This window comes from Nuphar pumila, chromosome 8 (genome assembly GCF_984573655.1).
Source record: "Nuphar pumila chromosome 8, dmNupPumi1.hap1.1, whole genome shotgun sequence".
Taxonomy (NCBI): domain Eukaryota; kingdom Viridiplantae; phylum Streptophyta; class Magnoliopsida; order Nymphaeales; family Nymphaeaceae; genus Nuphar; species Nuphar pumila.
Window position 1 is genome coordinate 122,281,182 of NC_143256.1, and position 15,215 is coordinate 122,296,396.

At 42.1% G+C, this 15,215-nt stretch overlaps 1 protein-coding gene and 1 pseudogene across 1 annotated transcript in view; one reads left to right on the forward strand and one right to left on the reverse strand.

Annotated features, from left to right (window-relative positions):
* On the reverse strand, positions 1 to 1,059 carry LOC149830501 (putative F-box/LRR-repeat protein 8 pseudogene; annotated as a pseudogene).
* A 2,909-nt stretch (positions 1,060 to 3,968) lies between these two features.
* LOC149830502 (putative galacturonosyltransferase 4) overlaps positions 3,969 to 15,215 on the forward strand; it is a 29,076-nt gene continuing 17,829 nt past the window's right edge. Inside the window, exons 1-5 of the mRNA XM_090015473.1 lie at positions 3,969 to 4,053; positions 13,733 to 13,767; positions 13,878 to 13,919; positions 14,033 to 14,120; positions 14,192 to 14,259. Coding sequence (XP_089871599.1) covers positions 3,969 to 4,053; positions 13,733 to 13,767; positions 13,878 to 13,919; positions 14,033 to 14,120; positions 14,192 to 14,259 — 318 coding nt within the window. The remainder of the gene's footprint in view (positions 4,054 to 13,732; positions 13,768 to 13,877; positions 13,920 to 14,032; positions 14,121 to 14,191; positions 14,260 to 15,215) is intronic.

Genomic DNA, 15,215 nt, shown 5'->3' on the forward strand with positions numbered 1-15,215 from the left:
TTATCCACGATGTGGATTCATCCCCACATCTGGAATGATCGCTTCCGATAAACCAACATGGGATAAAGGGGAAACGGTTATGTAAACCGTGCCATATAAAAAGGGGGTTTCATAAGCAACCTGATACAGAGTGAAATGCAGTGAAAATTAGTTTTTCACATACAGGGAAATACAAGAGAGGGTTTAGAATCTTACCTCTCCATTCGGAGTATTTCCATTCGATTGTGAGAATCGGTCCTACTCACCGATAGCATCCGGCAACCTGCGCTTGTGGATGGCCGCAGTCCGACTGAAGAGAAACTGCATTCTCTACTCCAGCTACCACCATTCTGGTTTTCCCCTGCTCCAATCGACTTCCACCTACAACAGTTATACAATGGCGGCATCAGGTACTCCGGCCCCCTTGTTTTTCTATTTTTACAGAAATACAATTTCTGTTGTATATTTTTTTTGTTTGTGCGCAGGCTGCCCATAAGGAAGACCCAACAACAACAGCTCGGAGATTGGGATCCCCTTCAACCGTAACCATCCTGCACTTCTTCACCTTCACCAAATTTGGATATTTGTTGGTGAGCACCACGATCCCCTGGTCCGTAACAGGGCATCCCTTACAACTTTTTCAAAGACAGCCACGATGCAGCAGAGCTCCGGATCTCCGACAGTATCACTCCCGCACAAAGTCAATCTTTCCAGATTCAAGCAATTGCTCCCCAGCATCCCCAAACTCAAAGAAGTCAGATTCACCCCTATGAGAACGAGCTCCTGCAAGATCGGGCATTTCCGAGCGACAGCCATCAACCCTTCATCCCCAATCCGATTTGTCTTCCACCCATCGATGTGGAGCTTTCGGAGGAACTTGCAATGGTTGGCGATGGCGATGAGACCAGCGTTCGTGCACTCCAGCGTCTTCACCAGGTTCAGAACCTCGAGCTCCTCTAATTCAACGACTGCCTTCAACCCTCGGTCGCTCACCTGCAACCGCTCGAGGTGGATCTCCATCAACCCCTTTGCCTCGGCAACGATCAAGTCGAGAGAATTCTTGAAGAGCTTCAGAGTCATAGCTTCAGAAAGCACCGACGGCAACCTCGCTTGAGAGTCAAATTGAGCTCTTCGTTCTCCTCGTCCCTATTACTTTTGCAACAAGAGGAGGGTGGAACAAAAAGATCATGTGTATAAAGATAAAGATGTGGCGGACGCCCAAAACGCTATCCGTCACATCCAACAACAACAACAACAACTACGCCTTCATCCCAAAAGAATTGGGGTCTGCGATATGAACCAACAAAGAAATTCATTTTGGGTCTTCCACATGAATCATTTTCCTTCAATCATTTCTATCCAATGACATGTCCTCGGTGAGGTTCAAAGCATTCATATCCTTTTCTATCATCTCCATCCAAGTCTTCTTAGGTCTACCCCGACTTCTTTTAACTAATATATTTTCCCATTTCTTCATCCTTCTGACTGGAGCATCATTAGGCCTTCGCCAAATATGTCCAAACCACCGTAAATGATTCTCTCTCATCTTATTTTCAATGGGTGCAACGCCTACCTTCTTACGTATCTCCTCGTTCCGAATTTTATCTTTTATTGTATTTCCACACATCCATCTAAGCATCGGCATCTCAGCTACACTCATCCAACATTTGTTTAAAATTATCATTCCTAATGAGATTTTCACGGAGGAATGGCGCATCAAAGATACCCTAAGTGATTTTTATAAAAGTATATAACTTTACGCTTAGACAGGCAGTTTTACAGGAACTCTTTGAAGCCTCCACTCTAATCAATCACATGGACACGCTTAAATGGATACAAAATAAGTTTTTTGTGTGTGGTTTCTCTTTAGAAAAAAGTATACCAGGAGACATGACATGGGTGTAAATTGATGTGTCAGTGTGACAGAGACTCTATCTGTCATTTATCTCTTGCTTGAATGCTGAAGATGATTAATAAGACCAGCTCAGGTCAAGGGTATTAGGGGTACCCTGCCATCAAAACCACTAATGGGAATGGGATGCCCATCACTCAGATGGGTCCCACTTTTCTTTTGGATGCCGTCCATTCTCTTTAACGTGGATGGCTAAGAAAAATCGTGAGTGAGAATTTGGAGTAGGGCAACCGGGCAGATGAGATTTCTGTTGGCTGGTACAGACAATAAATATGCTGAATGGCAATGCATAGCCAAATTCCCTATGTTTCCAATATGAATATGACATGATTGTACTTGTACCATGTCAATAATCAATTCTTCGTTTCATTTCTCAATAATACCTTGTGCTATGCTCCGTTATTTTTTTTCTTTAAATATTTTACGGGTTGACAGCAATGGCTGAGGCCCCTGTCGAACATCGGTCCAGAGAGAGGAAGAGTGGGAGCTGCTGGCTCCAACTCCATGATTCGATTACCACCATTGAGAGGAGGTAATTACCAATGTTGTCAGTATCGGCCTCTATGGACTGATACGTATGGTATCGGTAGAAAATGGATACGATAGTAACTGAATCGGCTATTTTTTAATAAATATAAAAAATAATTAAAACATATTTTTTTAATGGTTTTAACACATGTTATGTTACCAAATATCATGCCAGCATCCATTGTGATGGTGCTCCGGCAGCATTCTGGCATAGGGATGTCAGGACCCGGGGAAAGTGGGGCCCCGCCCTGCCTTGCCCCGTTTGGACCAGGGATGAAGGGCATGAAATGGGGATGGAGGCGGGGATGAAGGTTAAAATCCATCCCCGTGGGTGATGGAGGCGGGGATGGACTTACGCTTTCTCCTGCCCCGTCCCGATCCCCGCCTTGCCTCATCCCATCCCCAATCCTTTTAAGGGAAGACAATAGACCAAGGGAAAATGGAGCCCTGCCTCATCCTCGTTTGGATCGGGGATGGACATGAAACGGGGATGGAGGCAGGGGTGGAGGTTAAAATCCATCCTAGTGCGGGAATGGAGGTTTGGATTTTGAGACAGGGCGGGGGTGGAGACCTTGTCCCCTGCCCCGGTCCATTGTCATTCCTATTCTGGCAGTGCATTTATTCACTGGGTAAAGGTTTTTTCTTGTTTCCCAAACAGTATTTCAGTGGAAATGTCAAATCAGTGATCGATGCCCCCGGACAAGAGAAGCGGGAAGTGGTAAATCCGTGGTTTCCCAAGCCTATTCTGAATTCACATATTCAGACTCAGCTTCCGTCTCCCAAACAGAGCCTGAGTTAACCTGACGAGCTTATGATAGTGTGCGCAGCTGCATAAAACTCCGATGCTAGAACCCCCGCCTTCCACGACCTGGGTCAACTATACTTGTGCTTAGGAGCTGCATGCATGAAGTTTTGAACATGTGAGACATGGCATGCGTTGCCCCTGCATTCGACCATCTAGCCAAGAGGATGCCCCTTACGGGGCTATGCCCGGTGGTTGCATTCAAATGGCATTGTCATGGTATCTAGGGGGAGCTTGACGAGTCCGGATCGTGCAATATGATTGCACAAAATTTTGTTTATTAAGCACTCCGTCGCCCTCCATCAGGTCTTGAGTCCCACACCTGACACCCTGGTCCCAAGATGAAGGGTGATCAGATGCTTAATGCATAAATATCTATGCAATCATATTGCACCTGATCTTTTCATGCGCTTGACGTGCAGAACGCAGGATGCTTTGTGTGTGGGCCCCATGCGCGTCTGTACACCACACAAACAAACGTGGGATGTGGGGATGAGCATCCCACGGATGCTGACACTTGAAAAAAGTAAAATAATAATAACTGTTGGCATGTGGACAAGGCAGAACAGCGCTTCCTAGATGGCAGTGGGGCGGGGGCGGGGGACAAGGTCTCCACCCCTGCCCCCGCCTCAAGATTAGAACCTCCATTCCTGGCGGGGATGGATTTTAACCTCCACCCCCGCCTTCATCCCCGTTTCATGTCCTCCATCCCCGGTTCAAACGGGAATGAGGTGGGGCAGGGCGGGGATGAGGTGGGGAAAAGTGGTGGGGACGAGGCGGGACAGGGATGAGGCAGGGATCGCGGTGGGGATGGGGCTGGGCGGGAAAAAGGGTATGTCCATCCCCGCCTCCATCCCTGAACGGTCCATCCCCGTTTCATACCCTTCATCTCCGGTCCAAACGGGGAGAGGAGGGGTGGGGCCCCGCTTTCCCCCGGTCCACTGCCATCCCTAATCACATCCCCTACCAGTACAAGACAGGACAGTGTATCTCTATCTCTGTCCAGCGCTCTCCGCCATTTAAATGGGCCTAGAGGGTTTGGAACAACAAGCAGCAAGGACTATCCCGTGTCTATAGACAAGTTTCCCTCTCACATGTTCCTATTATCTTCTAGCTTCCAGTAAGATTCAAGGGTCCTCAACTCAATCCCACGTAATGTCAATTCCACCAAGTCACAGATGATGATTTCACCTGAGACACGCGAAAAACGATAATAGATCTAGGTGGTAATGGTAATATAGTTAGTGCAGTAACGTAAATAAAAAGTTAAATGGGTGTTCATGATTTTATTCTTATTTTTATTAGTAAAACCCTATGATAAAGAAGACCAGGGGTACAAAAGTTTGGCTCGACATATAGGCAACAACAACAAGAGGAATCTACTGATTAAGTTGAGCAAGAAAAGAATATTAGGGCGTATGAAGTCACCAGAAACGGGTTACATACGAAACAACCACGAAGGAACAAACTCTTTGCATCTAATTGATGGCTTGGTTTAATAAGAAAAGAATAACTTTATCTAGTCTCAAGAAATTCCTTATTTATTTATTATTTCATTTTCATTTTTTAAGTAAAAGAAGTTCTTTAATTTTATCTTTTTAAAAAGACTCTCTCTCTGTCTCTCCGGTTGCACATGTCCATGTGCTTCTGTTGGTGCTTGGTGGAATTAAACACATGCCCCCCGGTTTGAATCACACTGAATGCTCTATCCAGCTCAGTTGTCTAAAATCCTAACCCAGTATTTTAAAAACCGATTGGGCGTATGGACCCCAAAACTTGGGACACGAACGCGTGCCCGACGTTAATCCAAGTGAATTACCGGCAGTTTTGATGGCTGCTAATGCTCTGGGCAGAAAAAAAAACACGCTTTTTTTCGCAACTGCCCTAAAGGGTGTTTTTTCCTTAACGCATGCTCAAGACCGCCGTTAAAGGGTTTTTTTCTTAACTTGCGCACCCAACATAACAATGGAAAAAATGTCGCCCACTGTTACTCTCTCTCTCATATATATATATATATATAGGGTAATTATTGGCTACTAAGGAAGGTAAGAAACTAATGACTTCAACGATTTCTAATTTTTTGTATATTAAATGTCACAGATGTGATTTAATGGTTTGTTTAGTAGGAAACTTGTTTTGAAGGAAGCAGATCAGGTCACGCTGAACATGAGCCTTTTTGTTCATGCCAACATCGTGACCGTCCGTTTTGTATTTTGAAAAGTTAAAAAGTCAACAGAACAGTTATATGCTATGTGGCATTCATCCAAAATGCAAATAGACGGCCACCATGTTGGCATAAGCAAAAAGCTTATGTTCACCATGACTTGATTTGCTTCTGTTTTGAATCATGTGATCATGACAAGTCATTAGGTTTTTAAAGAGGTATAAAAATCAACGTCCCACAATGTACCAAAGTTTCATAACTGAAAATATCACATTTTTATATCAGAAAAGCACAATTCAAGACGACCTTTAGCAAGCAAACCATGTTGAACACATTTAATCGGTTAGATTGAATCGATACAACTTGCACCTATGATTTTCAGCTCATTAGTTTTGTACCTTTATTAGTACCCATTATTATATATAGAGAGTAATGGGTCTGTGCTAAACCCATTTGGTGCTAAACCGCCTGCTAAATGGGTTTTTGGGGCTTTTTGATGCTTTTCATGTGATTTGGCCCCTATGAATGTATTGGGCATGGTCGATTTACTAAGAATCTACACTTGGAGCCTCAAAACTTTACAGAGATTTTGGACCGTTGATTTTTCGAACTTTATAAAAACCCACCCATGTCATCTGTGTTAAACTCATTTGGTACTAAATTGAGTGCTAAATAGGTTTTTGGGGTTTTTCATTTTATTTTTAAATTCTGACCGTACAAATGTGATCTATGTACTTGATTTTGATTTTATAGGGATTAGCTCCTTGAAGCATTTGATTCCAATACATGGGTGGGTTTTTATAAAGTTCAAAAAAATCAACGGTCTAAAATCTTTGTAAATTTTTAGGCTTTAAACATCATTTTTTTTATCAAAAATACATGATCTAGGTGTGGATTCTTAGTAAATTGACCATGCCTGTCATGACATGTATATTACCCTAAAGGGTGTATTGGGACCACTAAGCCTATTTGCCTCATGAATCGAGGGGCATGAACTACTAACCACCTTAAGAAATAAAAGACTTGCACAATAACTCATTCATATTGTTGGTCCACCTTGAAGATGGTGGAATGGTACAACCTTGAATGAAGATATTGCATGTAGGTTTCATTTACATGTCATATCGACTTAAATTCAAGAGCAATGGCATCCTTGGACCTTATATCACTCGAAGTTAAGGAGGTCAAGGTTATCCAAAAGTGGTACACCTCATCTACTACAGTAGTATATATTGCAATCTAGTTAACCCTTACGAAAATTCTCTCGATCACGAACCACTCACTTGTGGTAAAAATTTAATTTATTAGGTACTACAATAATTACATCAAATAGCATAATAAATATCGTAGTATTCTCAGCAGATACGATGAAGTCACCCTTCGCATACCCGAAGGTGTAATCAAGAGAAACAAGGTTATTCTAGCACTGGTAACCATCTGACCTCAATGGTTGTTATATCCATCCTAGTTGATTTTCACGTTGTGATATCCATTGCTAGTTGATCCTATGTTGCAATATCTGTGGATAGTTATTTTTTTTATGTATGCATAATGCTTATGCAAACTGTCAAATTGTGAAGCCATGATAGCATAATTTGATATTATTGATAGATGCTTTGGTATTATTCATTATCTATATGATTGTAAATTTTCTTACCTGCTCGCAAGAGTTTGATCCTGTTTCATGGGGTACAAATGATGATTGAGAAAGCAGTGCGATGGTGTAATATAGCGGCGAGGCCGAGAACCATTTTTTTTACTTGTCTTGGCGATCCTAGGACTATTTTTTTGTGTCTCAATTAATTTGACATGTTTTAATGCATTGTGCAAACTTGTATTTTAATTTATGAACAAATAATGTGATTTTTGGAATAGAAATGTGTTTCTTTATTATATGAGTAAGGATGGATTCTATTCTAATGAAAATTGGGTCCAATCAATTCGACTAATACATTTCTATAACCCACCCAGGGTTGTCCAACATTTAAACCCAAACTATATATGTTGTGTTATATCTATTTTTTATTTTAAAAAAAATCTGGGTTAAATTTTTATATATTCTAAGTTGGAAATTTTGGGGTGTTACATCATGCATAAGATTGTTAATAATTTTATAATAATATTCTTGTTATGCAATGGTGATAAAATATATACCTAAATTTGATGTTTATCTATTTTGATAGTTGAATACACTGTAGTATGTCTTATGTATATTGGTTTTGGTTTACCTGTATTGGTAATCCTTACCAGGCTTTCACGAGTCTGGCCCGTTTTATGGGTTTTTAAGTTAAATATAATGTATAGCTGCAGAGCGGGTGAGGAATGCTCAGACAACGACGAGGGACAATCTTTTCCTTTCTTAGAGATAGTTTTGGAAAGCCATTTATTGTTATTTTGGATTGAAAATACTCTGATATAAATTTTAAATTAATGGAACTGAATTAAATTTTAATAGTGAATATTATTCATATTTTAATGCAGTTATAATAATTGTTTATAATATAACCTGCCTAGAATGTTTAACCCAAAGAAAAAGGTTGTTTTAACTGATTTTAAAAAAAAAAAATGAATTCTTTTCGGGTTAAATTTTTAGGGTGTTACATTATTAGCCAAAAATAAATAAATGAACGTGTAATACATCAACAAATAAAATTTAAAATCCAGAAACACGTTTCTAACTTATAATATGTATACTAGAAAATTATGTTTGTTGGTATGAACTAACAGAATCGTTTGATTCATGTTCTCTCCTTCTTTCTCCTTTCTCCTCCTACCACCGCTCTTTCCTTCACCTCCCTGTCGTTCTTTCTCCATTAAACGGCCTCCCTACCACCCCCTCCTCTTGCATCATCTTGTCCTTTATCCCCCTTACGCATCCAAAGGAGGGTAGTACAGAGGGCAGAGATAGAGAAAGGGGCAGGGCACATGCAGTCGTCGTTGGGCATGCAAAGCTTGGCGAGGCACATGTAGTCGCCAATGGGCATGGGGGAACCCTTGGAAAGCGAGTGGTCGCAAGACTAGATGGTCACAAAGCCCTCACTTCACCTACACATGCACCTACTCAGAGCGGCTAGCGCATCACCCATGGTGATCATTGCAGGAATTCATTGTTCCTTATGCTCTCTGCAGCCAATGTTGCCACCCCATTGTCGAGTTCCCCCCTCCCCCCCCCCCCCATCTCTCACCTCTGCTGCCTCCGTAGCTTGTAGTCATTGGAGAGGGGGAAGGAGAGAGAGAGTCTTTTGACTATATGTAAGTTATCATGACTCAGTCATATCACTAAACAACCGAGTCACAAGTCAAACATTGTTGAGTTGATTATCAAGTTAGTAGGTTTTAAAACAGAGGAGAGTAATTGTCCTGGGTCGATCTTTCAAAATAGGACATGTGAAGTGTGGAGCTTTACCGAGTGGAAAATGCATCGAGTGTAGGAACGCGCGGTATGTGTTCGCTTGATCTGTAACGTGCAGTGGTAGCACAACATGCAATAGGCATCGATATCATCGTTAGTGCATCGTTGTGTGGCGGCACAGACGTGGAGCATTGTTCGGTTAAGCAGTACCAGCGGATCAGATGATGTTGCCTTTGGAGATTTGGTTAAGAACCTCTCGACTTGCAAGATTGTTTCACGCATAGCGGTTGGATGCACGGGGGTGCGTGTGGGTTAGGGCTAATTCTCCCAAGAATCACCTTAGGTGATTTTAACCGATTATGGTGACTCGGGACTAGGCAAGTGAATGCTTAAACGTCGACAAATGAGTCTAGGTGGTGCTCTTCGCTATGGTGTTTAATCATCTATTGATCTTTAGACTGGAGGTCGCAAGGTCTTGTTCCTTCAGTAGTGAAGTTTTGTTGTGTCATGCGCATGAAGCCGCAATACGCTTCATGGCACACAAGGCTAAGGCAAAGTTTGTTCATCTTTCAAAAGTGATAGCTGGTATGAGATGAATATACACTAAGCGGTATGAACTACATGGAATATATATTTGGAAATGTGCTTGATCAGCTTTCGCTAGGCAGTTGCGCATGGGGTGGTACGTAGGGCTAATGAAAATGATTTAGCACATGAAAAAGTGTTGGTACGTAGCCTTTGGTCGTTAGGCTGGCCAACTTGGGCAGCTTGGCGCATCGTGGGTTTGCGAAACATTCTATACCCGTGATAGAGTGATAGAAAGGCCTACGGCGATAAGGAAGGACTATCGCGTTGTACTGGCTTATTGAAAAATTAAGCCCGTGATAAATTGGCATCAGAGCATAAAGATTCACGGAGACCTTGTTTTTCATTGTGTATGACACTGAAGAGGACAGTGATGGTTTATCTTGATTATGTAATTTTGTGCAGCTGAAGTGTGGTTGATCGAGCAAAGAAGCAGGATGTTGCCAGGATGGTATGGGACATCTTGTCGATGATAAGCAGAAGTGTAAGGTTGTTGTTCAGTTGGTTAAGAGAACGTCGATAAGCCAAATATTTCTACCAGTTATGCGTTAAGCTCACAAGCGGAGCTTGACGCTTGCCTTGTGCATGCAGAGAATGGATGTTGGATTCTACTAGATGGATTTGCACCTTTAGGTATGGGAGACTAAACTAAACTTTTATATTATCTCCCAAGATTATGGGTTAGCGGAGTGCCCACGTTGAGCAGAATGCTCATTATTTTCGTCTTTTGAGTTGGCAGATCCTCAATGAATTGTGTGTGCAGAAAAAGTTATTGTTTGTAGCTTGTTGGTTCCTGCAAAAATATTTTACTGACTCTGAGAGAGAGTTACAACGTGTTGGCTTTGGAAGGGAAGCTCTAGTGTTGGGCCAAAAGTGCCCATATGAGGACGAGTGCCCAAGAAGACGCTTTGAAGGACCACTTTAGGGTGATATGCAAGAAGGCATCCCCCACTTGAGGACTAGTTTGGAACGTTGAAAAACTGCAAGTTGGTGCATAAGGGAGTTGATATCCTTGCGGCATGCATTGGTGATTGTCTTTCTCTGCGAGGACCATAAAGGGTTTGGAATTTTCCTTGCCGGGGTTAAAAGGCACCCCAGCCATATGCATGAAGACGACAAGTTTGTCGTGTGGGCGAGGATGACCTACTTGTGTATGAGACTGCATTGGGGGCCTCACGAACAGAAAATGCTCGATGTTGATAAAGCAGAAGATTGATGTCTAAGTGATCGGTGATGCGTTAAAGGTATGGGACTTGGCGTGTTAAAGGTTACGACGATGGTAAATGTAATCCAGAATAAGTTGAGTAGGTTGAAGAAAAAGAGTAAATCAAAGATAAGTACAAAGAGAAACTAGCATATCAATGAAGACTGTGTTCTTACCTGAACCAGTATTGTCGAGGATGACAATGGTTTTGGGTGGGGGAGAATGTCACAGGACCATCTTTCGGAATAGGACATGTATAGTGTGGAGCTCTATCAAGTGGAAAATGCATCGAGTGTAGGAACCCACGGTATGTGTTCGCTTGATCGGTGATGTACGGTGGTAGCACGACATGCAATAAGCATCAGTATCGTCGTTAGTGAAACATTGTGTGGTGGCACAGACGTGGACCATTATTCGGTTAAGCAGTGTCAGCAAATCAGAGGATGTTGCCTTTGGAGATTTGGTCAAGGACCTCTCGGCTTGCAAGATTGTCCCACGCGTAGCAGTTGGACGCACGAGAGTGCGTGTAGGTTAAGGCTAATTCTCTCAGAAATCACCTTAGGTGATTCCAACCGAGTATGGTGACTCGGGGCTAGGCAAGTGAATGCCTAGGCATCGACGAATGAGTCTGGGTGATGCTCTTTGCTATGGTGTTCAATCATCAACTGATTTTTGAACTGGGGGTCGCAAGGACTTGTTCCTTCGGTGGCGAGGTTTTGTTGTGTCGTACGCATAGAGCCGCAATACGCTTCATGGCACACAAGACTAAGGCAAAGTTTGTTCCTCTTTCAGAAGTGATAGTTGGTATAGGGCGACTATGCACTAAGCGGCATGAACTACATAGAATGTGTATTTGAAAATGCGTTTGATCAGCTTCTGCTAAGCAGATGCGCATGGGCTGGTGCATATGGCCAATAAAAATGATTCAGCACATGGAAAGGTGTTAGTATGCAGCTTTTGGCCATCAAGTTGGCCTGCTTGGCGTATCGTGGGTTTGTGAAGCATTCTATGCCTGTGACAGAGTGATAGAAAAGTTTATGACGGTAAGAAAAGACCGTCGCACCACACTGATTTATTGAAAAAAGTAAGCTCGTAATAGTAACAGTGAACGACATTTGTCAACTTTTATGTTGAACACGTACTCACCACTGATAGCATGTGCAATCAGCAGTTGATGTTAAAAAAACACCTTTTAATAACAGTCATGACCACCGCTAAAGGGTATTTTTATGCCCAGAGCATTAGCGGTAGTCAAAGACCACCCCTAATTTCACCCAAATTAACATCGGGCACACATTTGATCATGAATCTAACCTTTTGGGGGTTTACTATTAGGCCCAATCATATATGAGACAGGAGTAACAGTGGACAATGTTTCACCCATTGTTATGTCGAGCGTGTAGGGATGGCAGTGGACCGGGGGACAATGGGGCTCCGCCTCACCCCGTTTGGACCGGGGATGAAGGGCATAAAACGGAGATGGAGGCGGGGATGAAGGTTAAAATCTATCCCCGGGCGGGGATGGAGGCGGGGATGGACTTACTCTTTTTCCCGCCCCGTCCCCCGTCCCAATCTCCGCCTAGCCCCGCCCTGTCCCCAATCCTTTAAGGAATGACTATAGACTAAGGGGAAACGGGGCCCTGCCTCGCCCCCATTTGGACCGGGGATGGAGGACATGAAACGGGGATGGAGGCAGGGGTGGAGGTTAAAATCCATCCCCATGTGGGGATGGAGGCGGGGGTGGAGGTTCGGATTTTGAAACGGGGCAGGGGTGGAGACCTTGTCCCCCGCCCCTGGTCCATTGTCATCCCTACAGGCGTGTGTTGAGAACCATGTTAATGGAGATTTTCATAGTTATGTTTGTTAATTTCACTTAAATTTGACCATGACAATGTGATCTAATTATTTAATTATGATGTATAAGCAAGATTCTTTAATGCTTGAAAATTAATATTTAAGAATTTCATAAATGTTCAAGCATAAAAAATCATGTTTTTCATAAAAAATACACCATTCAAAAGTTGATTTCTAACAAATTCACCATGAACACATCTGTTGATATGCATGATCAGATTTGCAGAAAAAATATCAAACATGCCTAGTTCATACAATACTTCTCGTATTCTAGTGGCCCTATGTATCCGGGCCTAGACTCAGTATATAAAAATTGTCAAGATTTAACTCAGAAATATCCATCATACAAACCTATTGTTTAGATCCAGTTTAGGTCCTAATAATATCAGGGTGCTGTACTTTCATCAAACCCGACCCCGTTGCCATCAATACTTAACATGGGCCATAGGAGGCTTACTTCTGAATCCAACCACCTACAACTGCACTCCCTGATCCAAATTCACTACGATCCATCTCCAAGATGGACGCACAGGCATGGCGTAATATGCAAGCAAGCTCCATGATACCATAAAGGATCCAGTGCATTAGCTTGGATCCAGGATCGGATTCGTTCTTAGCACGTGCGAAGCACCTCCCTCTGGCACGTGCCCACAGCAATTCCCGTTGTCTGGTTGCTGCTCCTGATGCGAAGTACACAGACTTGGGGGTCCGCCATAGGGAATCTATCATCCTCATCATTAGCATCCCTTCATCCCCGACTATCACCATCATCATCAGCATCCTCGTTGTGATGCCGTCTTTTGTGAACGTGAACACCATGATCAAACCGAAGGCTCCCCATTTTCGCTAGTACGTGCAACCCATGAAAAGCACCCGATCAAATCTCCTTTTGATATTTTTTGCTTCTTCCCGAACCCATCTTTCTGTTCCATTTATCTCTCTTGGTTCCCCGGTTGATGGGTTTCTCTCTCTAGAGATTCGAGAGAGAGATTTGGTTTCTTTCTGGTCTCTTGGATGATGGGTTTCTCTCACTAGAGAGAGAGAGAGATGCATAAAAAGCAGGGGTTTAAGGGACCAAGGGTGATCATCGTCTTATTACTATCCGTCTCTGTTTTGTCGCCCATATTCTTCTTATCTCACAGAATCAATCACTTCTCAAATTTGACGGGTAAATCTGGAAAATCCTTTTCTTGTTTTCTTTGTTACATGATTTTGAATGCGTTTCTTGAGGTTCCCATTTGTTTTTTTTCATGAGAATGGATGAGAGAAGGGGAAGAAAGAAAAGAAAAATGAGATAGCTTATTGTAGCATGTTGGTATCCTCTTAACTATGTCTCTTGTATCCGTTTGTAGTGCGCAAGGATTTTGTTGAAGAGTTCAACAATATTGTAAGTGTCAAAAGGCTTCAATCTTTCGTTGGTTTGTTTTGTTATTTGAATTTGAGAATGTAATGGATGATTTCTATTCATGTTCGTTTTACGGGATTTGATTGGTACAGAGATTCACGACCGATTCACAGAGACTGAATGCAATCCAACAGGTAAATCAAGCCATCTTTGTTTGATTTTCTTTCCTGTATAGAATTGTTGGTGCAATCATTCTTTTCTCATTTTTTCCAATCTTGTGTTGATACAGACCTTTTGGTATTACCAGGAAGGGGTTGCGGATGTGAAAGAGCCAAAGGGAGTGATCTATAAAGAGGAGAACAACTCCAATCGGTTTCCAGATAGGGAATTAAGTGGTCAGTTTGTTTTCTCTTAGTCAGCCTTCCCTTTCTTTTCTCTGTTTGGTTCTTGACTTTCATTTGAACAGAATCTCGTGGTGGCAGTCATGGCGACCAAGATCTTCGCACAAACATTCCTGCCAATCCTGGAAAACAGGTGTGTATATAGTTTAATTGATGGTATTTCATGATTTCTGCTACTGTTTTTTGGTGTGCATTTCTGAAAGTGGAAGATAAAAAAAAATTATTAGCTTGATTTGTTCGCTGTGCTATGTAGCTATTTACACATTTTGAATGAGATTCTGCAGATGTTGATTTTATTTAGTTTCTGCGGAAATGGGAGGAAATTTAACATGTGCTTTTATTTAATAATGAGTTGAGATAGCATTTCAAGAATCCATACACCTAAAATGCTGTACTATTTCAAACATTAGCTCTTCATGCCTGGACCAGTACCCATGTATGCTTTTGTTGCTTTTTCTGAAATTTAACTTGAAATAAGCTCATTGCAGGGCACATCTAAACCAGTAGTATTTTTCATATACACTCTTTGGCACTGTCCAGAAAATTGTCTTACATGGACTTTTCTTTTCAAAAGTGTCACGACCAAGATGCTTATGAACATATATATTACAGGATGTTCCAAAAGAAAGAAGGCAGTATTGAAATTTGAATCTGAACATACAGCTTAATACCTGTAAGAATCTCACACCCCAAATGTAGTGATTGGTAACACATATGTAATCTAATTCGGCTGTAAGTTCAGGGTGGATTTTTCCCCGATTTGCTAGTGAACAGAGGTGGGCCGCAAGCCTTAAAAATGATATTTAGATGAGTATTTCTGGATGTAACTCTGAACCTTTAAAATGTTGCACGAGCATTTCTGGATCCGACTCGGGGAAACTAACAATCGTTTGATATCCTTGGCAAGTAATTCAATATTTGGCAGCATCAAGCTTGATTTCCCTGTGAATGAAACTCGTGCTTTTTTTTTTTGGCAGGGAGGGGGGGTCCACTTTAAAGATTTTCCACCATCACCACGGCCTTTGTTTATTCACATTGTCTGTGTGCAGATTGGTGAAATTCACAAATTTGTTGTAGGGAATAGAATCT